Source organism: Diachasmimorpha longicaudata, chromosome 13 (assembly GCF_034640455.1).
Source record: "Diachasmimorpha longicaudata isolate KC_UGA_2023 chromosome 13, iyDiaLong2, whole genome shotgun sequence".
NCBI classification, from domain to species: Eukaryota; Metazoa; Arthropoda; class Insecta; order Hymenoptera; family Braconidae; genus Diachasmimorpha; species Diachasmimorpha longicaudata.
Window position 1 is genome coordinate 13,400 of NC_087237.1, and position 25,142 is coordinate 38,541.

Sequence of the window (25,142 nt, forward strand, 5' to 3'; positions counted from 1 at the left end):
TCGATCTTCTATAGAGTCCCTATCGATGCGCCACAGATAGCTGCAAAAATGATTCGTATATTATAAGAAAAATATGTACTCCCAGGGATCACCAGAAAGCCCACATTTTCTGTCTTGAAGAGGATCACTTTAGGAATAGTCAATCTAACTGGAATAATATTCGTGAAAAAAAATACCATTTATTCCGTTGAATACAATCAAAATGTTCTGCGCATATTATAATAATAGACTGAAAAAATTAAACTTTATATCAAAATACATTTTTACTGTCGGCGCAGAAATGTTAGACTGATGCGATGTTACGATATTCTAGATGAATATTCTGACCCTAAGAATGTGTAAGACGTAATTCAGAAAATTTCCGTGATTTTTATTGTCAAATATTGGACACATTATTTTGAGGAAAAAGCGCACGACAATCAAAGAAATAATATCTTAAACTAATATAAATTCATTTACTTCCATTCACTATTATCTACTCCAAGAAATTACTTGTAAAAGTATTCGATATACTTTTCCGAGGAAAATGTACGAAAACAATGCATAACTCACTAGAGTTCAGAGTGAGGCTTGGCGTCGTGCACCAATTGTTATAAAAGTTCAATTCTCATAATTAAAATCATTTTTTTTTCGTTTCTTTGTACTTTACCCGTACTTTTAAATTGTGATGAAATTGACTTGCAAACACAAAGAATTATCCTTTTTTTCAAAATTGTGTTGAAAGTGTGTGTCAAATTTGCCTATGTCGAATTTGTGTTTTTTACATTTACGTATGTTAATAATACCTGTAACCTACATTCCATAAGCCTTTTTTTTCCATAAAAACAATTTGCTCAGTCGCTTTCATAAGAAATTGAGAAGTGATGCAAACAAAACAACAAGATTTATAAAAGAATGCATTCATTCTAATTTACCAATTCACTACTAAAATATTCTCAGTTATCAAGTGATACTACCCGGATGAGTCATGCTGGACGTTCGCGGAAGACTAGTGTCGATGGCGGAAGCGCTAAGCGTCTGTAAATGAAAGAAAACAGAACTCAAGAGAGGAGATCGAACAGACAGTAACCCGTTAACTTTCTCACTGACACGTGTATAAATTACTTTTTTTCCGGAATCTCTGAGTACAGTGATTTCTTCAAACTTGGGCCCCTCACTTACGGATTCTGCGTTTTGCTGATAATGGTCGCCCCTATGCAACTATGACGTGGTGAAAATATGAATTCAAAATACGATATCATACACGGAGAGAAGTTTTCTCCAAAAATTCTAGAACGAGTATTGGAAAAATTCTCAACTTTTGGTTATGAGAAAAAAACAAATATTTCTATTCAAACTTTTGAGCATTTCCGCTATAAAAAAAAGAGGATGACATTTATAATGCTCATTGTCTGTGTACATATAATATATACGTGATACACATCACGTGGTACATATAACAATGATCGTTCAACTTCAAAGATTTCAATTATTTATTGCTAAAACTGAACGGACACCCAAAGACTGTCTAGCTTTTCAGAGAAATCCGGAGCAATAGCAAAACAAACAAATTATAAAAATGGACGCACGACTAGGAAAATTTCGCAGTCATTGAATAATGACAAAACATAAAAAGGGCATATTTTTTTCTTGCCCATCTGATCTATGGTGTTGGAGAGATTTCCAAAATATATGAAAAATGACAAAATATCGACAATAATTCCTTAACCATCTTAACACCAATATTTTTCTCAAAAAATTATCTTCGTGTATTCTTATTTTCAAACGAATGATAACAAGAGTTCATATTTTACCGATTGCTTTCTGAATTTCTCTTCAGTCTTCTTTCGGTCCTCAATAGCATTGTGAAGAGCTGCTTGTTCCGCAGGTGTCATGACAACTAATCTCGGATCCATGGCAATCCATTTGTCGTGAATAATCTGATCCGCAGTCCAACGTTTTGCTAATTCTGGCTCCAAAAGATTTGTCACTAATTTTTTCACTTGTTCACTGAGGGTGTCAGCAACTTTCTTCCGAAACTTCCATCTGCGATTTGTCTGAATTTCGTATAACTTTTTGATATTCGGTTCATCGAATGGCATGGCTTTATTGAGGATTATGTAGAGAATGACCCCGAGAGACCACATGTCCGCCACTTTTGGATTGTACGGTGCACCGCGCAAGATTTCTGGTGCAGCATACATGAGGGAACCACAGAATGTATCACTCATAACCCTTTTGCCTCTTGAATCGATGATATATCGGGCAAAACCAAAATCCGTTAATTTGACATTATTATTGGCTGTCAGGAGGACATTTTCACATTTTATGTCACGATGAACTATTTCCATTTCGTGGAGATACTGGAGGCCTTTAGATGGAAGTGATATATAGGTAGAGTTGATTAAATACATGTACTAAAATGTAAAATAGTTTTATGAAATGTACAGTTATTTTGATACGAGACAAATACGACTGCTCTGTTCGACAGTGGCCCCAAGTCTATGATATAATATGTAAACAAACCCTCTGATTGAGATACCAAAGAAAATATTTTTGAGTCTACAGGACACAGTCTTCCTTCTTCCTTCGAACTATAATCAGTGATCGGCAAATAATATTACTTATTGCTAATGATATTTCTTTTTGTTAATATTCTCTTTTATATTTTTAATATATTTCAACATTTATTCAATGAAGAAGAATTTAAAGAGTTGTTTTTTTTATCCACCTGATCCTATTAACGTGACTTCTACAAAATACGTCATTGAAAATTTGTTAACGGTCTTCTCCCCAATAAATTGGGGAAAATGCTTGGCTTCTTTTTGAACTTTTCCAATATAATATTTTCTATCAAACATTGCACTATAATCGGTCAAAAACTAATAGAGGATTTGATACAACCAATTTGTTAGATTTTCCTATCAAATTTTTTCTTCCGTGTTCTTATTCTAAAATCTAGATTTTGAACCTTGACTAATCCTCCGTTTTATATTTACTTGATGCCAACTGTTTGTGCATTCCATAGTCTCACTCTGCTATTTTCAATTAACAGATAAAGATTGATTCCCAGAAGTAGTTATTTAAATACCTAAAGATAATTGTCTAAACCAAACTCGTGCTTGACCTTCGTCTACAGCTCCATTCTTCAACGTGAAATCAAGAAGATCACCGTTCTCAGCGAACCTCATGAAGATAAAGTACCTGGATCGTCTTTGGAAAATGCTGTGTACATGAACCACATGGGGGTGGTTCAGTTTTGCTAAAATGTCTAATTCTCGGGGAAGAAATTTTTTAACAAAGTCCTTGGGTGCCTTTGATGTGTCCACGATTTTACAGGCCAGGGGGTTACATTGCTCGGGTTCATTATTTGGAGTGTATTCAGCTAAAAACACCTAAATAAATACCATATTTTGCATAATTTCGAAGTGAGTTACTCCACATAAATATAGGTCAATTTTCTTTAGCTGCTTTCATGTTTAACTCATTGAAAAGTCAACCCATTTAACATGGTATTCGTTGAATTCTTTCAAATAGATGAAAAACTATTTTAGAAAACGTGATCCAAAAAAATTATCATTACTTTTGGAGAATATATTATTTATTTTTAACGGATTTAGTCAATAAAATCTTCATTTTGTCTGTGCTTCATTTTAGAATTAGAACAAGTTGATAAAAGAAATTCTGTGGAGTGAATCAATTTTCATTTCATTGAATATTTTATTCTACCGACATTCTGGGGAATGAATTTTTCGTTCATAATTTTTTTTTCTAATTGAGACTGACGGAAAAAAAATGTAAATAAGGAGATTAAAGTACTATCAACTTGTATCCACAAAAATTCCCAGTGAGATTTTTTTTTCCGAATATGTTGAGTTCTCCGTATCTACTGCAGAAAAGGAAATGATTATCGATGGCTTGAAAAATAGTTAAATCCGATGGGGTTGCGCTGTGTTTAATAGGGCCAATTTTTTTTTATTTTCCACCTAAAATGCGGAAGAAAATTTCAAAAAAATTATTGAATATTCATATGTTGGATTTTTCATAAAATAAATAGAGAACAGAAGTCAATCTTATTCTCTTCTGAGTGTTGAGAGACATGTTTATGGGTTCGAATTCTGAGAAGTGTGAGGTATGACATTTAGGCTTTAGAAGACATGTGGTTGGAAGGTCCAGGGTGTTGTTTCCCTTTGTAGACCTGGTCAGTTCGTCTAAGAAATCGGTATATGTAGAGTGGACATGTCTTCCGAGCATAATTATTTTGACTTTAAATATAAAGAATAAAATAGTTTAAATTACTTATTGAATTGTTCTTATTTCTTATAACCCATTTCCAATGTCATACATCCAAACATTAGGCAATATCATCCACAAGCAATTTTGACCAATATCGATATGGATTGGAAAGAAACGTATTACAGTACAAGAATATTTTAATTAAACCATAGACGAATAATTATTTATTTCAAGGAGATAGGTTTAAAATATGACTATTTGTTCTCAAAGTAGTTTATTGATGAGTTACCTTGGCAAAAGACCCCTCTCCCAATTTCCGCAGTATCTTATATCCACGTGCTCCTAACGTCAGTTCCTCAGATGGCGTTTGATTTAGCTCGAGTTGCGACATATGATCATAACCAATGTAAATAGTCTCACTTTTTATTAAGTCTCATACTTTATCATTTTTTTTCCATGATGAATAACTTTATTTTCGACCTATAGGAAATTATTGATTTTGCGGCGGACTTGTGTCTAAGTAAATTTTAAGATTGACGAATGCAAATGAACATTTTTTCAGATTTAATTTGAATGAATTTTCAACCAAAATAAATGACTATCGATTTCAATACTCAGCATAACGTGTCGCAGTTTCCAACTTTGAAATTGATGAGAAATCTTTTAAACATTCCTATATAGGTCAGTTCATTTTATTCGACCTTCCTTCATTTTTTTTACTTTCTAGGCGTGGTAATTTTCCTCAGATCTGCAGTGTGCGCCGAGAGTATAAGACGGTTCAGTAATTTTTACCGGAATCGCACTCTAAAAATTCTCATATTCTTCTCTCCATGTGTGAGCATGCTCAACTTTGTCTATTTTTTTTTTTTTTTTTGAAAATTAAAAGAATAAACGACTAACGTTATTCCAAGAAAGGTCAAATTTCGTCAATCACAAATATTAATAAGGGCTAAGTCTGTGCGGAAATTCAACTCAATTGATCCAGCCGTTTTTTGGATAAATTTGCGTTTCGTTCTGAACCGGTTTTCGCAAATATCTCGAGAATTGTGGAATCGATTTCAATTTTTCACCTCTCAAAATATTCAACTCGATGTACTCTACTTCACTCAATCAAAATAAGTACACTTATTCTGCTTGAGTTTTCAAGGCATTCCAATTTTTTTATTTTGCCAAAAAAAAGTTTGTTAGCGGAGTAATGTTGCGATAAATTAATTCACCACTTTGGAATTCGGCGTAAAATATTCTCTTGACAATCAAATGTTCGATATTGAATAACGACTGAATCGAAAAATTAATTCATGAGATAATCCACTTAGATCAAAATTGATTTACCTGTAAATCTCGAAAATTATTCAACTACGTGTTTTAATATCTTTAGGAACAGTCGTAGCACAATTCACAACAGAGTGATAAACTAGATCAGACAAGCCAAGAGAGCCGAGGCGAAGGCTAGGACATAATCGACTCTAACCAATTTTCCATAATTTCATGACTTCATTGGTATGGCCACCGGCTGAAGCCAGGCCTGGCAATAAACTTGAACCCGCCTATGAACTAGGCTCATTACCGGGATTCGGGGTAACCTACCAAAATAACGTTGGCCTTAGAATGGCATCACCATCGGTTGAATGAATGTATATGCGAGGAAATCCCAGGCTTGGCAGTTTAGAGTCAACCAAGCTTGGCCCTGTTGTGCGATTTGTGCATGGTTGACAACCTCTCCCTTCTCCCAATATTCTCCTCTCAGCATGAAATCTACTATTTAAAAATAATTGTACTGCTACGCAGATAAATAATCAATAAAAAGTATAGAAGACGTTGGAAAAATCTTCCAATAGTTCCGTAAAATTTCCTGCAGCCTCCTTTTCTTCTACAATTATTGACAAAATACAATATTGTTGTTGAACATTTCTCTCCGTGTACAAAACGGCTGGAATTTAGTTTTTTTTTACAAAAACAAATATTTTCTCCTCACAACTCTAGCCGTATTTATTACTCGGTTCCTATCAACTCCTCAAATGCAATGAAAAGTAAATAATCTTTTGAAGTGATGAAGAATGATGATGTATTGATACTAGAAATACTCACAAAGAGCACTCTTTAATTAATTGATACCGAACTCTTTACACTGTTGCCATTAATTATGACCAGTCTTCTATATTTATCGCCGCGCTGATCGAGCTTTGCAGATAACGAACCGAAGCATTATATACGTTTCAATCGATATCCCTACGGAGGGAAAACCTTACTCAGGAATGACAGAGATATTAATGTACATAGATGTGGTTCAGTCTGCAACAGACACTGACTGCAGTTGATTCGTCCAAACAATAAACGAATATTCCAATCGGGATGATCGAGTTGAATGATGACCGAAATTACTTTGTTATCAATCAGGTGAGTTTGTATTATTCCATTGACATCAATTGGTTTATCATGGATTCCCAACTTATTTATGAGAATCATCCGCTCGGTTAATGATTCCAGAAGTGTCACTTGTCGTATACTTCAAAACTTCAACCATTAAAAACACACTTTCGCCGCTTAAAACGTAACCCCTGATAAACCCAATGTACATTAAAATATCTCAATATTGAAACCTCTGACACTCAATTATTAAATCCTAGGTGTTCTCAATCCGTAATATCTACAATAATACTCGAAATACCTTAATGAACTCCTTAATGAACACCTTAATGAACAATAATACTCGAAATACCTTAATAAATTCACACATCATTACAATCTTACCTTAACAATCGACCCCCATTTCGAATATTTTCCTGTAAATAAATCCCTGCAAACAGTCCCAATCGTACTAACGTTCAATGTTCTTCCAGATCCTCTCACACAAATGACCGCTCTCTACCTCCACTCCAATCAAGTAACAATCCCGCGATCATTCTTCAATTTCCCTAGAATATATATATATATACTAATATATACTAATATATATAATATATATTAGTTAGAGGGATATAGTTATTGACCAAAGGTAACTATTGAAGAATCGAGATATCGAAGCTTCAATCTATACTATGCTTTCAGGTAGAAAGAATGATAAGAGAACGATGGAGAATTATTAAATGCACTACAAAGTACGGATGGCTCATGGCTTACTACCAAGGATCTAAAATATCTCAGGAGCGAATGAAAATATTAGTTAATCTCGCTAATAAAGTAAGTGAATATGTTGGGAGGTGCTGGAATAGGATGATATGCCTTCACTAAAGAAAAGCATTGGTAAAAATATAGAAATCGGAACAAAAAGAACCTTTGACAGCTCTGATCTTGATGTACAGGGAAAAATCAGCATTGTTTTTCATGACAAATAGTTTAAATCGTTAAATGTTAAAATGTGAATGGTAAACCTAATTAACGATACATCAATTCAAAGTTATAGTCTTCTTTTAATAATATTTCATAGCTACTTATTAATTTTCTCAGACGTTTACCATTTTCATTTGTATTCATAATAAATACAAAATGATTCTATTTGCAAGTTTTAGTATCATTGAGTGGCTGAAGAAATTTTATAACCCTACATGAATGCTCCAACTTCTCGACGTATTGCGAAAATTCACAAAACTTTCTTAAAATATACACACGGCCATGGAAAATTTGTGAGCCATTGAATGATGATAAAACTTAAGAATGGTATATTATGTCATGTCTATCTGAGCCAGGGGTTCCCAGGAATTTGTAAAAAACGTGAAAAATAACATATCAGCAGTAGCTCCTTAACCTTGCCCCCTCCCCTTCGGTAGCGCGAATCCTCGTTGGAAAAACATGAATTATGTCCTTTTGCACCTAATTGATAACCATGATAATTTTGAACAGATCGGCCAGAAAAATTGTGAAATTGCTGTCGCCAGAATTCGAAAACTATCGTATGGAATTCACCCAAATCAAATTCCAATAGTCGCTGAAGCCATCTTAAATGAAATATACACAATCCTTATATTTAAGTAAGTAAAACACCCACAAGTAATTTTTTATCACTTTTTTCATTAACACTGTATATTCCCAAAAGGCAAAGGCGAGAGTTTCGATGGGAAATGAAACATCTAGTATCAAAATCTCCAACGGTGTTTACAATTTCCAACGATATATTTTGAAAGCGAGCAATACATTTGATTGACAATGACTGAAGAGTTTCTTTTGCAAAATATATATAAAAGAAAACTAAATTAAAGTAATGAATTTTTACATCTCTCAATGGGATAAACACAAAAAAGCTAAAAAATAATAAATTCTTCTCTTTGATTTTCTTAAACGTTGAAAAGGGAGTAATTATCTCATATCGTCGTCAAAAAATTAACGAAAACTAATTAAAATAATTAGTATTGTCGAATGTAATAAACTAAAATACACTCTTGTAGGCACTCATGATTGTAATAAACATCTACAATGAATTTATGTCTATATAGGTATTAAAAACACACACTTCTACATTGAAATTATTTGAGGTCAGTCAAACATTTTAGGCAATGAATTGTGTGTGAATCTTATTGGCCTTTCAATTACTATATATTGTCACGCACAAAATGAATATTGTATATTGGTAACTGATTATCATATCCCAAGAACTTTTATATATTCAATTTATGATTCAGTAAAAAGATTCATCGATCGAGAAACACTAGTTCACTATTTAATTTTGCTTTGCCAATAATATGGTCCCATATGTCTAAGAAAAAGTCTACGATCTCCTATTGTGCACTGAATAGGAATAAATTCGAGTAATTTCAGTATTTCCTACTTCATTGTATTCAGATAACTCTTATATGCAGCCAATGATTTTCCTGTGCTCCACTATTTCTAAATCTGAAATAAACACAATGATTAATTTGGGGTAAGTATTGATGAGTTTTTATCTATTGATTGATTTTATTCACGATTTCCGTTGCTTGTAATTTTAATTATTAATTTAGCAGCCAAAGTTATTCACAGTCATCCTGAATGTGAATATTGAAGTACTGTTTTTTTTCCAACTTTGCTTGATTTCTTAGTTAATTGCCCAATGAGCCACACCTAATGGTAATTAGTCGAGTTAGATAACTTACGGAGTTAGTTCGTTTGAGATGAAATTCGTCTAGCTGATAAATGGCGTGAATAATTATTGTTAGATTGTGGGTGAGTTGAGATTAGGGCTTCCTGGAGTTGATGAGGGTGTCGATGGTGTACCTGGTGGTGATGGTTCCAAGGGACATACCAAATTGCCATAATCAATCTCACTCTTGCTTTTTTTTCGTTTTAGGGTGAATTGAGATTTCTTTGGTACCTGAAAAGTGTATCGAAAATGAAATTAAATTGTTTTGTGATTATGCAATATAAATTGAATTAACTTCTGACCATGATCCTAAGAAATATCTCTCAATTAATAATTTGCAGATTTAAAACATATTTCGAATAACTTTGTTTCACAGAAATTTTCTGATTTGCTTCGGGGATTGAAATCAGTAGCGAACCAAAAACCATTTGACTTGTTCTCTTGTTGTAAACCGATGACTGCCCATTCATTGGTCGATTCAATATTTTTTGACAATAATTGTTGTTTTTCAGTGTAAAATATTCGTCTCTGATCGATTATTAAATTATAATTTTTGTGGTGCAGACAAAGACGCACTTCTAAAAAAATTGTTTTCATTGTGAAGACCTCTCGTTTAATTTTTATCAGTTTAAATATCATAAAAAATCCCGTTTTGCTACTCTCGTGTATATTAATTTCACCCCGATGTAATATTTTCCTCCCCAAAACTCACCTTCAATCGAGCTGTCAGTGTCAATGGCACAAATCCAAGAGTGGTCTCCATCTCCCTTTTATGCTGTACAACTTCCCTCCCAAGAATTTGATTAAAATGAGTGGTTAAATGTCTACGCAATAATGTCTTAGCCGGTGGAATGCTGAGGAGCGTGGCCAAGAGTTCAGAGGTAAATCTTCCCTCATGAATGATCAGTCCCCCGTGGACCCCAGATCCCCTCATATTAGGGGCATACTCAGCAAGGTCGACGACCCTCAACCACTCCATCACTCTGTGATTGGTCCACAATGCAACATTACTGCCATCAGCTCCATTACCACTAATTGATCTCCTCTCTAAATTGTCAAATTCAAAATTCAATTCTCGAAGCACTTGTATTCCACGACGCAAACTTGCTGCATGAAGCTGAGCTGCTACACCGAGGGTCAATAAGTCTTCAGTGGTTAGTCTGTGGAGAACACGACCGTCTACTTTGGCATTATGAAAGGCTTCCTTATGCTGGGGTAGACCAACGTCATCGAGCCAACGAAGAACTGCTGCATTATCCATCTAGAAGTTGAAAAAACAAGAACTAATAGATAATATAGATTTTTCAATTTTTTTGTTTTTATAGTATGGATGTCTAGGTTTTGTTTCTGGAAAGAGCAGAATGAGAGTTTTCTATTCTTAAATGCAACAAAACTGGACAAAGCAATGAATCAAGCAAAATTGAAAAATAATCCCTTTATAACATTCATGAAATTGTACTATTATATATTTTTATTTGAAGTTGAAACGGTCCTTTCTATTATAGTTTCCCTCCAATTAAAAAAAAATTTTTTATTGAGTTGAATTGAAAGTTCAAAATATCCCGAAATATCATTCACTTGCATGAATTGACTTTCTTAATATTTTCTCCAAAACCAACGTGAGGCTTTAAGTCATGTATAGTAGCTTATAGTAATAATGACTTATAGTCATTTCCTGCCATGTCTAATAGTCAGACCCTATGGCCATAACTATAAGTCTATCAAAGCAAAAATACCTTTTCAGATCCCAGAAATCCAACTCCATTGCACCTCTCGCACTCGATAGCATACAATAATTTTTTTCTATGAAGGCTGTTCTTAATATCAAGCTCCTTTTCTATTTGATGTACTGTAACATCGAGTAGCTTAGCGCCCGTAGCTCCCCATCGTCGTAGTTCAGGTGCATAAGCTTCTAGACCCAGTCTCGCTAACCACTCTTCCACTTCCTCCATTGACAGGTCGTTCAAAGGCTTTGGAGGAGGCACTTCGGCACGAGCTAATGCTTCAGAAATCACGATTCTCTCTTCCTCAGCTGGAAAATAGTCCTCATCATTGAAAGTAAAATAATTATACCTTTTCAATGTGTTGTCAATTCCAATTGATTACTTGTATTCATGATTTCTCATTGATAAAGTCACGTGCAGAATTGCGGTAATAATGCATAAATCAAACTATGAGAAGGATAATTCAGAAAATTACGTGAATTATATGGTAGAAATGTGAAGTGAAATACATGAGATCATCCGGGAGTTAATTGGAAAATTGAGCTTTTGCAAGAAATGTTTTTATGGATCAAGATGAAATTTGGGTCAATCATTTCGAAAACATTTTTTTAACAAATTATGAACTTTCCCACATCAAATGAAATATGATGTCTATGATTAAGGACATATTTACTATTACTCACTCGATTTTCCTATTTCATGATTCTTTTCAACAAAAAAAAATATCATGCATCACCCGAGTTTATCTACCAGTTCTTAAAAATAAAAAAATAAAGGGTTATTCCAAGCACATTCTCAAAGTGCCTAGATATATTTAAGTAACCTAGAGCTGGCGCAGATAAACATCTGGCTGAGTTTCCTCTGACTGCAAGTGGTACCGTAGTTTGAGCACCCGATATTTGATGAGAAACCTTACCAAAAGCAACGCCTTTCTTCACTGATGTAGGAGGCCTTGGAAGGCTGCTATATTGTCCCGCGTGTCTGCTGAACTTTTCACCCTAATAACAACGTTAGCAATATAAATCACTTTTATGTCATTAGGGCCGATACAATATACTAATAAGAATATGAGCTATTCAAGTGTATTTGTTTTACGTTTGTGATTGAGGTTGCTGTTCGAAGCGCCACATTTTCGTGCTCCAAGCTGGCTTGCCGCAGTTTCATCTCTGATAAAGATGTTAAAAGTTCGAGCTTTTGAGTTTCTAGAGCACTTCGAGATAATACCTCCTGTGAGAAATGAGAATGAGAACATAGATAAAATAAAAGAGAAACAACAAATGGTAGAAAGCAAATACTAGTAAATCTAAAGATTAAGAGATTGGTGTTGTGATAATGAAATCTAATAAAAGAGAAAACATATTGGTCTGCTTCCAATTATTCTAATAGTTTATCATCATTGAGTGATGGAATATTAAGCAAAATCAAGAGAATACTAGTAAAATACTTAGACAACATTGAATGCACAATCGACAATTTAGTAACAGCTTTCAGCATAATGGTATAAATCTGAGAAGATTCCAATTGTACATTCGTCGGAACAATTTCACTTCTCAAATTCATAACTCATATCAAGTGGACAACACATGACCCTTGTTCTCCCGGCGGTCTGTAGGAAAGTAATAAAAGGGCTAGTCTCATATTCCCTAAACACATTCCTTACCCCTCAAACTCAAACAAAAAGTATAACAGTTCAGTTCTCGTGCAACCATCGAATCAGTAGTCTATCGCCTCCTATTCATCCGAAATTTGTAGTGTATCAAAGTTCAATAAATATCACCGTTAGTAATTATTTAATTAACCACGATATCATTGTCTTTATTAGTGCAAACCCATTTGAAAAAAACACTACTCAGGTGAATAAATTTAGCCTGATGTAGCGTTAGGGGCATCAGTTTATGAATAGGTACATTTCGAATATCACCTTTTGAAGAACATCCTCCATTTGTCTCATAGCATCCTTCTTCTCCTGAAGAATATTCTCGAGTTCCACAATTTTACTCGATTGTGCATCTACTTGTTCAGATAATACTGATACCTCCATGTGTAGGCCGGCCCTTTCATTCTCAAGTTTCCTCAATCTCTCCTGTGAAGAAAAAACAGAGGCGAATAAACGATAACAGGAAAACAAAATTGATAATCCATCAAGGATTTCTCAAGTTATGGGGGATCAAAAACAACAAATAACGTTTTTCAAGTTCTTTAATTTTTTTATTCAAGTTTATTTTATTATTTCAACTCTATCGAATCTGAATATACCTCGGTATTATTATTGTAGTAATTCATGTAAGGATTACTGCCATAATGACACTGAAACTGCTGGAGCGAGCAGTAATGTGGAGGCATTGACCTGTCATGATCACAGTAAAGAAGATCGCTCTGTGATCTAGCCCTTTGATCTCTATCACTCCTATTTCTCAGTTTTCTTCGTCTTCTATCCAATGACAGTGATACTGTGCTGGATGTCTTTGAGCTGATGCGGGACATCTGATCCTTGATCGTTGGCTGACTCTTCCCCAATTGTTGCTGTTGCGAGTGATGATTGACATTTCGATAATCGCAAGAATCCCTAATAATAGATCAAATAGAGTAACATAGAAAGCATGATTATTGAATCAAGGCGCATACTCAAAATTGTACCCGAGTGATGTGTTGATGCAGTGTTTAACAGGTAATTGAGGATGAGAAGGCATATGAGGAATACTCGCTGCTGTGCAGATGCTCGGTATGTTCTGGTGAAGGGCAAGTGATCTAGCATAACCCAGTAAACAGTTCTACAGGATGAAAGTAGAAACTCAATTTAATGGGGACGGGGACTAAGAGATCAAAATGATTCGATTTTCTATCTGTTATTCATTTTGTTGGTAATTGAAAACATAGAGATCAAAATTTCATAGATAAAGATAGCGAGTTCCATTTTTCCATAAATTATTCCCGGCAAGTATTTTCTATAAAATTTCATCGAGTCAGACTTTGGCCAATGTTTGAAAAGAATAATTCATACGGATAAAGCAAATGTGAAAATTGACTACAAACTTAGAAAACAGTGGAAAAAATTTTGTTCGTTAAATAAATTGACGGAAAATGTTTGTTAAAGAAATAAAGATTCACCACTGTATTCGCCCAATTTTGGCTTTTAGTTAAGAATATATTGATCAATTCATAATTTCAAATGGAAATTGGTGTCTGACTTTTCGCCAACTGTATGCAACAAAAATCAATGGACCTGACAGAGACACCCCTGCGACCGACACGCATCATGATGTCTAATGGATGATACTGAAAGACCATCAGTCATTTCTCTGGAGTAATCCTCAGTAAATCCCTGTTCAGACGTCGAAGATGTTCCATCTGAGTCGTACGCCTCCGAAGGTGTCCAACGGCAGTCCCAACGTTTCACAGTCGATGTGGCATCAGAAGACTCTGACGGCGAGTCTAAATTAATCAACCCAGTTACCCAAAAGTTCCACGAGTGTTGAATACGATGTTTGAATCCAATAGTGAATTAGAAAGATGTCATAGACAGAAACTTTTTAGACCAATTTTTTAAGGGCATGCCTAATAATCGTTTGAGTGCCGAGCGAGATTTTTGTTACGATGCAACGCAAGCATTTCTACTCTACTATGCGATAATGATCCATCGTGGCTAGGTAACCATGGAAAACTTGTTTTTCCAAAAAGGAATGATATGCTGCTTTGCAATAACTTTTTGAAATATGTAAACTGTGAATCATTTGCAATAGTAACACACGAATTACGTCAGGAATTTCATTTGATAGTATTTTTGAAACTTGCACAGTCTTGAATTCAATATCCAATGGTTTTTATCGCAAGAACCCAAAGCCGGAAAATGAACCAGAAGATCAGAATTTATCTAATTTTTCGTGATGTGCCTGAAAATGTGAATTTATTCATCCGGAACTATTTCATTTCTATTAATTCTCTCCTTTGAGAATCGTTGGCTAGATAACTACACAAATACTACTAAAATTCTAAGGAATTATATTTAAAATTATTTTTTTATGCGAATTCCGGCAAATATTTCATATAAAACGATAAATAGATTAAAATTTTTTAGTTTTAATTGGTCTCCTAAAATTCCTTTTATTCCAATGATTAAGTACCTATTTTGTCAATTTTTACCGCTGTAGGTTGCTCTGTTTCACATGACAAAGCCCGATTAGAAAAAACTTGTCTAAATATTCTGCTTTCTGAAATCCATTAACTTTATTCTATGAAATATCGTATAGAATCAGGGCAAGAAACGAATAGATATTAAAAAATTTCAATAGAAATGTCAGCGAATTCGCAAACTTTTTTTGTGATACAATTTCATATTTGTTGATATTGGTTATTTCACTATTGAATTCCTTAAAAAAAATTGGAACCTTTAGGATGGTTCTTATCGTCTTCCTCCAGGATGGGATCGAGGTCTTGTCGTTCATTAGCACATCCATTCGTCCGCATTCCTTCCATCATGGTTGTTTTTTTTACACTTGGTAACAATGATCACAATGAACTGCACTACTTACTACGACTTTGGGAGTCCCCCAACACACATAAAGAAACTGCACTCCAATTCACTCCGAGAGTTGACAACAAAATGATACAACAAAGTCAGTACTCGATAGATCAATTAATATGAAGTGAATTTAATGATTATTCAGTCATTCGTGTATCAAATCGTAGAGTGATAGTCACTTTGGCAATGGTCCAAGACACACCGATCGCAAACACCACAAATCGACCACGAACATTCAACCATGCATTTTTCCAGACATGAGAAATGTTCGGTTAAATGAAAATAAAAAAACAAATTATTTATAAAATACTACCCGATGAAAATCGAAATGGGCTGGTACGCCACGTCTGATATCCGTCGAGGGTCTTGGAAAATACGTCTCGGTGTCGTGGGCACACACCCGGTGCTCTCACAGACTCGACCGGCTAAATTTAAACATCCACAAAAATCCTCGAGACTGGCACTTATAAATAGTTTACACAGTTTCTCTTGGTTTCGAATGGGTTTATCGCCACTGGCGGATGGCACGTCTTGAGAAAGTCCATGAAGGAGAGATACCAAATGTTTCTTTTTATATGAGACGCAATCAGCAAAATAATAAATTGGTGAGGGGCCCCATTATTCTTACTCATTCGGTTCAAGCTCTCTTTAAAAAGAAGGAAAAAAACGAAATTTGTGGGACTCAATGGAAACTTTACTTGTTAACTGTTTGTTCTGATCTCTGCTGGTGATCTAATTAGGGAAGAAGCGGAGATCGAGGGATTCAACGTAACTAGTTACTGTAATTGAATTGATGGGATTAATTAATTGAGTAGTTCAAGAGCAAATTAATGAACTAGTTCAACAGAGATGAGGTAGAATGTAGTGAAGGAGCATGTTCATTTTATTTGATGGAAAATTAGATGAGACATACGAGGTTTCATGGGACCATGTTAAAATATGGCATTTGTTGGAAACTGTCAATTATTAAATTCGTAGACTACGTCTAAAGCTACACTGAGAGGAATAACGAGTTAAAATCACAGAAATACTTTCTGAATCAATCCAAATTAGTTTGCGTCGATTTATTGTTACCCATTTCGAAAAATTTATGCATGTTCACACGTGGACCGATCTGCACAATCATGAAAATTGTAAAATCGTTTATGACAATAAAAAAACGAAGAAAATTAGAATTAGAGAGAAAAAATGTCCCCTTTAACCCAGCCGGGAATGGAACCCGGGTCTTTTAGTATCGCGCCGGGCACTCTCACCGAATAAGCCGCCGGATATCACAGAACTCACTCTGAAATTGAACAAAAATACCGCCCATCCACTCTCAGGCATCAGATAACTCAAAGAGAGTTACAATTAAAAAAAAATCAGTTAGAGTCTGAGTGAGCGGTGAGCCATCGACTGAGATTCCAGTCGGACTACATGACAAACGATATGAGACCATATGACGGAAACATCATAGCACAGTTTCCCTCGTTCTATCTTGTCTTAACTGTGTTGACTGCTTGGAGTCAAGTCATGTATTTACCACAAGAATAAAAAAGTTGATTTTTTGAAACCTAATATAATTTATAGTTAAGAAATTTTTCATTTCCCTGAATTAATCAAGACTTTGTACTCATGAAACAGGCACTTCCATGAGTACAAATGATGGTTGTTTCTTGAAATGATGCCAATCCTTGAATTGAGCTTCCCATGCATCACGTTGAACGAAGTTTGTAATATCCAAATTTGGGTATGATTATTGTAATCTGTGATTCCATTATTGTAAATGAGTATGTCGTTTTTCTGAAGTAATATAAACTTCACCGCACTTGACGATATCTCATAACAATGTCAAAGGTTTTTCTACGAAACAATATCCTATCCAATTCACCCTAGGAATTTCTCCCTTCGAGTGTCATGTACTTGAAAAAACGTAAAAACTTGTTGATTTATAACCACCTATCTAAGGATAAGAATAATTTTGGTTGTCAAGTACACCATAGGTCCTTGCTGACACGAAAAAGGAAAACACAGACCGCATTCTGTGGTTCTGCCGCAACCTGAACAATGAGAGACCAATACTCGTGACAGTATTTAATTTCTAACAATTTAATTTCTCCCCTGTTAAAATCAATAAACCAGAAAGTACCCAGAACCATAAACAAATTCATTATAAAAACAGGACAAATAATATCGTATTTGAACTTCAGTGCAATTAAACACCTATAATCAGTTAAATCATAGTGGTAATGAATCATGTAGATTGAAGCACTTTAAATAAAAAAAGTACATCAAATAATTTTCGAAAACAAAACCTTGTACTTGACAAGAAATCCAGTACTCTAGTAATTTCGATAAATGAACAAAACTTCGATTCTAGAAAACTTCTGTTTCTTTCAATCAAATCTATGTCAGAGGAGAGATGAGAGGTGTTCATAATAGAATTACTTTCGTTTGAAAAGTTTCAAACTAATAATAATTGCTCCATAAAATTAATTTTTTTCGTCATTGGAATTTTCTTTCTTATTCTCATTTATTTTAAACTTACCGGGTGAATCCACTGCAATAGTACATCCGTGGTATTAGCATCCGGTGGCGGTGGAGGGGAGGGGGAGTTTTGGATGACCGTCACGAGATTTCTCGCAGCCTCTCTGACTGAATCCTTCCAGTCTGGAGGTGCCTCGGTACCCTCTGCGCAGGCCCCTTCAACCGCAAAAACGAACAAAAATAATAATTAAGTGTTGCACTCAACAAAAAATGTTTATCAAATACTTATATACTTGACAGAAGTTTCTACTTTTTCAAACTCATGAGGAAAATTTGATTGAGTAACGTTTATCAACGTTTTGGACTATGATACCGACGTATGTTGAGATGCGACGATATTGCATTAAGGTTCTTAATTTGAGTAATGTTTTGGTGAGGCGAATTAGATTCCAATCATGACAATCATTTTAACCTGGAGATTGACTATTGATGAACTCGAACGAATTTCTTCATTGATTATTTATTTTTTCGAACGTTCGCATGTATGTCCAATTTAATGAAAAAATCTAACGAATTCATCAGCAAATTACATTTCAATTGAGGTTCCTTCCTAATTCCTGAACGATCCTATTGCATTATCTAGTAGGACAAGAGGAAATTTTGTGTTAAATTTCGCATCAAAAGATAGGAAGATAAATTATTTATAAAAATGAAATTCTATTGACTTTTTCAATTGAATATTTTCTATTACACATTTAAATAGAACCGGTCACAAACTCATAAAAAGTTCATTGGGCATTCTACAGAATTTTATAAAGAATTCGCAAGGATTTCCTATTTTCTTTTGCTGGTAATCAGACTTTCGTCGAATTATCACTTTCCATCATTTTTGTAGATATGAAAATTGAATTCACTAGTAAGATCGTTCAAGCAGCCGCGTTGATTGCTTCTGAATAAACTTTTTCACAAAATATATTCCGGTAGCTAAGAAATTGGTTTTTATACTTTTCCATTCTTCATTTTTCTTCATCTCCTACTAGAAACAAAATGTAAAAATAGGGACACGTAGGTGCAAGATTTTTTATAAACAACTCAAATCAATTAATAGATTTATTCTCCTAACCGAGCGAAGGGAGAATCGCATTTTTCAATTTCTGAAATAAATAAACCATCGTATGCCACACGGAAGTCAAGTATTTTCTGGCTCATGTGATGATGATCTCCAGCTTTGATGATAAACTCACATGAGTCAGAAAATACTTTACTGCCTAGAAGCATAATATATTATACCCTCAACAAAAATCGTTGTCCTCTTTTCATTAGAAAATCAAGAAACTGACAAGAAAAACCATCGAAACTTGATATCTGGAACTAAGGTAAAAATAAAACTAAGATAAGATCCAAAAAGTACAGGGAAATAATTATTGTACACCGAAAAATATAGCACAAATGCAGAAAATTAACTAGATTCAAACGTCACCAGCAGAAGTTGAATATTTCTCAATGATATTTATATCTATCATAATAAATATATAGAATCACAAGTATAATTCATATTATTAAGAGAAAAACAAAACATTTACATGAAAGAAGTGTTTTTGAAAAGTATTTTAAATGCGATGAGTTCTTTTTCTATCAGAGTACACGTTAACCGTTTGTTTGAATGCTAAAGGTCAATATAGGAATTCCAACTACACTAAACGACGTTGAGCACCAATCGCGCAATTAAAATATTAAAACATCAGGAGCGTAAGAAAATACGAGCTTTTAAATGTGAAATGTAAACATCAAAAGAGAATAAAACGATGGGGTACATTTTTTACCGGAAATAATGCCGTCCATTTGTAGTAGTGCAGCTTCCAACATTTTACTCGCCTCCGTCGAGGTAGTAGCTAGAAAAGTACTGGATTCACCTCCTTCAGTTGTGCTCCCTTCCTCACCTTTTCCCATCGTCTTTTCCTAATGACAAACGAACCAAAAAAAAAAATTCCATCAACCTCCAATTAAATCCACCACATTCTATCTGGGTTCATCAATGGTCTAATGAGTCCATCAATATAACCTTCCCACGCCTAAATATTACATTCTCATCGAATAATAAATATCATTCTTATTTTTATATTTCATTCAATAATTATCCTCACCCTTGAGCGCCATAGTGACAAGCGTTTGGCGAAAATTTTTAGTCAAATAACTGAATGAAATATTAATTTTGTTGATCAACAGGTATTCCGATGCCAAACACGCCCAATATGCCATCCACCATAACACTACATTCGACTACTGTCATCGTTTCTCGCCCCCGCATTACCCCACTCCCCTCCCGCCCACCCTCAGCCACCCCTCCTCCAGCCGCTCTACGGACAATCTATTAAATTGTCGTATGTCGTGGAACTGATGTCTGACAGTCAGTGAATCGTTAGTTCAATTTTTTGTTTATAATTTACAATTGTTAAATAAAAAAATTACTCAAAAATTTGGAAACTCAAACAAGAGGTATTTATTCACGACACTTAATTGTTGATTCTCTTATCGCATATGGAATTTGATGAGGTGACGGGATCAGCTGTTTCTAAAAGGCCTCCGGAGAATGTCGTTTTTACTCAATCAACCAATGTAATCATTGAAAGTTTAATCAATAAATTTTAAATATTCGAAGTAAGAAATTTTCTTCAGATACATTCATTAGGTCAGAATGGTTTGTTTTGACAAAAATCATGTAATTATTTTTCTTGTTAAGAAATTAAAGCTTTGTACGCTTGATTATTTGCTTACTATTATTTCTCAGAGTTAATGGTATAAACTTCGGCGATAAAAAATTCAATTCGACACTTGTTGCATGGTACATTCTCCTGTACCTGCAAATTCTGTCGAAAAAATTATTAACTCGCCTGAAAATGAACTGAGTGTTATACATAAAATTACCTCAATTTTGTTTACAACCACACGTTCTCCTCACACCAATTTTTTTTCGTAAAATAGAGATCAAAAAGCATAAATTTCCGGCACTGAGGGGAATAAACGCCGGAAAACACAACGTGAACACTCAAAAACTTCACTCATCCCGTGTCTCAGGAAAAAAAAACAACTTTTTCCGGAATCCCGTATGCCCACAATATCTGTTTATGCAAAAAATTATTGTTATTCTTTCCCTAATTCACGTCCATACACGTTGGAGTACAGGCAAACTATCCGTTACGTTTGCGCCCGAACTAGGTTATGTCGACAACTCACTTGATTCACCTCAAAAAATTGGCAAAGAAAAATCCTTAACAGTCCGAAATTTTTCGAAAAACTATTTTCCGAAGCAAGTTGAAACAAGTTCAATCCACTAATATTCATTCCCAATTATCGCACTGAACCGATCGTTCCATCTGCTTCGAAGACTCTCAAAAAATCCAAGACTGATGAAAACTGATAAAACTGAATCCATAAAATCATTTAAAAAATCTGCTTTACTAACGACAGCCTTCAAAATTCTGTAGAGTCTTCATGACACTCCTCTCCCCTGCACATCACGATGACCTCGATGTCTCCTGTATGTACACCGCAAAATCCCTGATAACAAAACATCCCTGAGACAATAAAATCCATCAATCACTGAAAAAAAAACACTTGTCACTCGGCACGTATATTCTATGTACACATCTTGCCGACCATGACGTGAGAAAAAATAAACAAAAAAAAAAGTACAATGGCGCTGTTAATGAATGTGATTCCTCACACCTGTTGCCAACCTATGGGCGACAATGGCGTTCCGTTTGCGAAAAAACTTCCCCGGAGCACACACACACCCACACTCACACAACTGAAAAAAGAACCAAGTCCAGCGCTGAGAGGTTAAACTCCGCTAAGAATCCTTTTAAATAATGTTGGAGTTAAAAAAATTAGAGAAAATGATTTCACATGTCCGGTGGGATTGTCAGTCCTGCAAAGCGATTGTAAGTCAGCCTTCGAGTTTTGCGTTGCAGTTACGTTTGCAGAGGGCGCCAGTTTCAAGTTAAAAAGAGACAAAAAAGGAGTTAAAAGAAAAGGTATAGATAAAAGAGAGAGGATCGAGAACGGAAAAAGGAAAAATAGTGTGAAGGATGCGTGTGCGATCGTAGTTGGTGTGAACTGAGTTAACTTTTTTTTTCTATTTGATCCTTCATTTTGGAGGAGCTAATGGGCCCATCATTACGGAGTAAGTAGTGACAAAATGTCGGGTGTCATTTGGAAGGGTGAGCGGTAGGGAGAGTGAAAAATATGTTTATCTTCATTCAATGAAAATGTGTGTGGTATCAGCGGAAAAGCCGCGAAAACCTACGTCACATTGTGACGGATTCAGTCGAAAACTGGGACAAAGTGCAGTGCACTCTGGCATTGCGATCTTACCCACCAGGTGTTTCTATGCCGTAATCTTCGCAGGATTGGGTAATACCCCCCTTCAGGTATCCCCAATTGCACCTTGCTATCCCAATAACATTTTCAACATTTTTTTTTGTTTAAACAACTTTTTCTTTTTCATGAGTTTGAGGATTTTCGGTCGGAGGGGGGGAGTTGTTGACGAATTACGCGTACAGGTTAAACTCACAGCTTGTGACAGGCGAAGGAGGCAGAGTGGTGATTATTGTGAATTTTTTTTTTAATTCATCAGGAGTAATTGATTGTGGAGGTGGATTGTCAGAGGTTTTTATGCGGTGACAGTGGGAAGAGGGTTTTTGGAGTAATTGGGACGAGTTTGGAATGCTTTGTGATGATGGGTTATGGAATTTGTCCCATTTAGGACACTGCCACTATTTCCAAATACTGCCAAGTATGTGGTGAGAATTTATAACGAATGATTTCACAAATTTTGCGGTGACCATTGGACGGATTTTCGGAACTTGGGGGAATTGACTAATTGTGGAGAAGTTTTTTTCGGGCTGCGACATTTTGTGAGATTTTGTGAGGAATGTCCAGTGAAGGGAATTTTATCACTTACGATATTTAGGCCTTGGGAGTGTTGATGTGAAAATTCAAGTCTTGGCGTTATTACAGTTATTTTGCTGAATTTGTGGTGGTAATTGGACAGATCCTGTTCAAATTTTGGGATTCAGACTGGAGCTTTACTTGGATGTTGAGATGAAAGTTCATGTGCATGATTTTTTGTGGAATTTTTAATAGTATATTGTGCATCAAGGGCGGAAAGTTATGATTTCCCATCCGAGCTATCCATTTTATTCTTCAACACACCTGAAGAAAAAGTGTATTTTGATGTCTGATACGTGGTCTTAAGTTTCCACCCTTGGGAACAATTTTTAATCATAGGGCGGAAAGTACTTACTTTCCTCCCGCTCTTCAGATAGAAAAATAGTAACTTTCCCTTGCCAATGTGTGGGAAAATAGCATGTGCACCTCGGACGGACAAAAACAACTTTCTGCCCTGGATGTATAATATACTGTATCAATAGTTATACGATTGGGGAAGGTATTTCGAATTAAAGCTAAGGTATAGAAAATTTATAAGGAACGATTTCACTGATTTTGTGGGTTACACGGAGAGAAGTTTCTAAGAAAAATTCTGGCCCTAACGCAGGAAAACGGAGGTACAAAGTGGTAGCTAGGATTAAATTACAGTGTTAGTACTGGATCTTTTATTGACTTTTATTAATGTGAATCTTTCTCGAATTCCAGTGAAAGTTTGTCAAAAATCCCTAAGAGTTTTACCGGAAATTTCAAAACTCTTTACATTAATAGCATTAGATATTTTCACCACCGAGGGATTGTGATTTTATTCCGTACTCATATTAGAATATTTAGAAAAATAGGTTCTATCTACAGTTTCCTAGTCGGATGTTTGATTGAGTAAGAAAGATCTCAGTGTTCAGAATGTATTTGGTTTTGTATGATGATAGTTTATCTTGAGGATATTTCTGCATCAAGAAATTGTTGCCTCAATATTTTCAAGTTTGCCTCAAATAGTTAAGACTGAATGGGGGGTGTTAAATGAGACATTAACATCTTCGAGCTGAAGCCAATTAAAATTTACTTCTCCAAAGGGGTCTTCTTCATGAATAGTTAATTGAGTTCTTTTTTTAGGGTAAATGACGGAACGAGGGTAGTGGAAAGTGACCTGGTATAATGTCAGATGGGGTCGATGGTGGCAGCGGGGAAAACGAGGTAGACTCACATTCCTCCGCGCAAGCTGAACCCGGAGAATCATCAAATCATCGGGAAGATGAGATTTTGGATCCTGATAATGAGGCTGCATTAAATACTAATTATGATAGTAGTGATGGAGCCGTTCCTGTATTTAGGTATCGTATGATACAATCCCATCATCCCTTCCGGGTGATAAATAGTGGATTTGAAGATCTCGTAATTTCGGAATTTCTTGATCTGTGAAGAATACTTGCACAATTATACCGCATAATCACTGCTTCACGGAGCAAATAAATAATTAGATGGAACACCGATTAAATTTTTTGTTTAGAAATTATTTATTTATTCTTTTACACAGCAATCTATCATGATAATTTGTTATTAATATTCCTTGAAAATATACATACTTTCTCTTTAAATTTCAGAATTAAGAATGTTCTATGACCGCCGAATGATGTGATTACGCTTCCTTACAAGAGAATTCAATTTTAGCGTTTTTAGACATTTTACGACAATTTTGGTATTTAAACTTCGCATGTCTGGTTGTACATTATTTTCTTAATGATTCTTTAAAAAACGTTCAGAACCATTGAACATAAATTTCTAAATTTGCTATTGGATTGATTGGTAAAATAGAATGAAAATTATAATGATAGAAATTCAGAAGCATTTCTTGCAAATGTAACGGAAATTTCATGTACATTAATGTGATTACTTTTCTATTAAAATCTTTCAAAAAATCAAAAACGTAAGTTTTATCTTCTTAATTATTTGTAATACATTTTTAGATGTGAAAGATGTGACAATTACGAAACGATAAATAAAACAGCATTCTGCGCCCATCAAGACCAGTGCCTAGCTGGTGGTGAGGGTGGTGAGAGTGTCGAGGGAATTGAGAGCAATGAGAACGATGGGGACGGTGACGAGGGGCATGCTGGGCACCGATCGCACAGAAAAATGTTCGAGTGTGACGTCTGCAACATGAAATTCTCCAATGGAGCTAACATGCGCAGACACAAAGTATCTTCATGACTTTTTTAAA

At 35.0% G+C, this 25,142-nt stretch overlaps 4 protein-coding genes across 29 annotated transcripts in view; 2 read left to right on the forward strand and 2 right to left on the reverse strand.

The window, feature by feature from the left end:
* On the reverse strand, nucleotides 1-7,266 carry LOC135168672 (testis-specific serine/threonine-protein kinase 1-like). 7 transcript variants are annotated; one of them, XM_064133078.1, is made up of 5 exons: nucleotides 6,967-7,266; nucleotides 4,505-5,970; nucleotides 3,071-3,374; nucleotides 1,794-2,350; nucleotides 1-1,200 (listed from the first exon to the last, which is right to left on the reverse strand). In XM_064133078.1, exons 2-5 carry the CDS (start codon nucleotides 4,604-4,606, stop codon nucleotides 943-945), a joined length of 1,221 nt encoding a protein of 406 aa, XP_063989148.1. In that variant the 5' UTR covers nucleotides 4,607-5,970; nucleotides 6,967-7,266; the 3' UTR covers nucleotides 1-942. The 7 variants fall into 7 exon arrangements, with proteins under 7 accessions (XP_063989148.1, XP_063989152.1, XP_063989150.1 ...); XM_064133082.1 differs by lacking the exon at nucleotides 6,967-7,266 and having other exon boundaries at nucleotides 1-1,017; nucleotides 1,105-1,192; nucleotides 4,505-6,362; XM_064133080.1 differs by lacking the exon at nucleotides 6,967-7,266 and having other exon boundaries at nucleotides 1-1,017; nucleotides 1,105-1,200; nucleotides 4,505-6,362.
* Nucleotides 6,473-8,971, forward strand: LOC135168675 (uncharacterized). Of its 2 annotated transcripts, XM_064133087.1 has the most exons (5): nucleotides 6,488-6,612; nucleotides 7,056-7,099; nucleotides 7,264-7,395; nucleotides 8,056-8,183; nucleotides 8,249-8,971. In XM_064133087.1, exons 2-5 carry the CDS (start codon nucleotides 7,070-7,072, stop codon nucleotides 8,331-8,333), a joined length of 375 nt encoding a protein of 124 aa, XP_063989157.1. In that variant the 5' UTR covers nucleotides 6,488-6,612; nucleotides 7,056-7,069; the 3' UTR covers nucleotides 8,334-8,971. The 2 variants fall into 2 exon arrangements, with proteins under 2 accessions (XP_063989156.1, XP_063989157.1); XM_064133086.1 differs by lacking the exon at nucleotides 7,056-7,099 and having other exon boundaries at nucleotides 6,473-6,612.
* Nucleotides 8,307-21,843, reverse strand: LOC135168669 (liprin-beta-1). Of its 11 annotated transcripts, XR_010300072.1 has the most exons (14): nucleotides 21,704-21,843; nucleotides 21,441-21,535; nucleotides 20,903-21,096; nucleotides 19,792-19,936; nucleotides 18,039-18,193; nucleotides 13,618-13,763; nucleotides 13,249-13,558; nucleotides 12,914-13,075; nucleotides 12,088-12,219; nucleotides 11,816-11,990; nucleotides 11,005-11,300; nucleotides 9,981-10,529; nucleotides 9,282-9,499; nucleotides 8,307-9,042 (listed from the first exon to the last, which is right to left on the reverse strand). XR_010300072.1 is itself a non-coding variant. In XM_064133066.1 (11 exons), exons 1-11 carry the CDS (start codon nucleotides 15,466-15,468, stop codon nucleotides 8,999-9,001), a joined length of 2,211 nt encoding a protein of 736 aa, XP_063989136.1. In that variant the 5' UTR covers nucleotides 15,469-17,900; the 3' UTR covers nucleotides 8,307-8,998. The 11 variants fall into 11 exon arrangements, 1 of the variants encoding a protein (XP_063989136.1); XR_010300073.1 differs by lacking the exon at nucleotides 20,903-21,096; XR_010300071.1 differs by lacking the exon at nucleotides 21,704-21,843 and having other exon boundaries at nucleotides 21,441-21,581.
* Nucleotides 20,380-25,142, forward strand: part of LOC135168670 (zinc finger protein ztf-16) — a 9,781-nt gene continuing 5,018 nt past the window's right edge. The window contains exons 1-4 of one of the 9 annotated variants that reach the window (XM_064133070.1): nucleotides 22,168-22,407; nucleotides 22,488-22,579; nucleotides 24,038-24,255; nucleotides 24,889-25,120. In XM_064133070.1, coding sequence (XP_063989140.1) covers nucleotides 24,080-24,255; nucleotides 24,889-25,120 — 408 coding nt within the window. In that variant the 5' untranslated portion in view covers nucleotides 22,168-22,407; nucleotides 22,488-22,579; nucleotides 24,038-24,079. The other 8 variants (XM_064133075.1, XM_064133077.1, XM_064133067.1 and 5 more) reach the window with 8 other exon arrangements.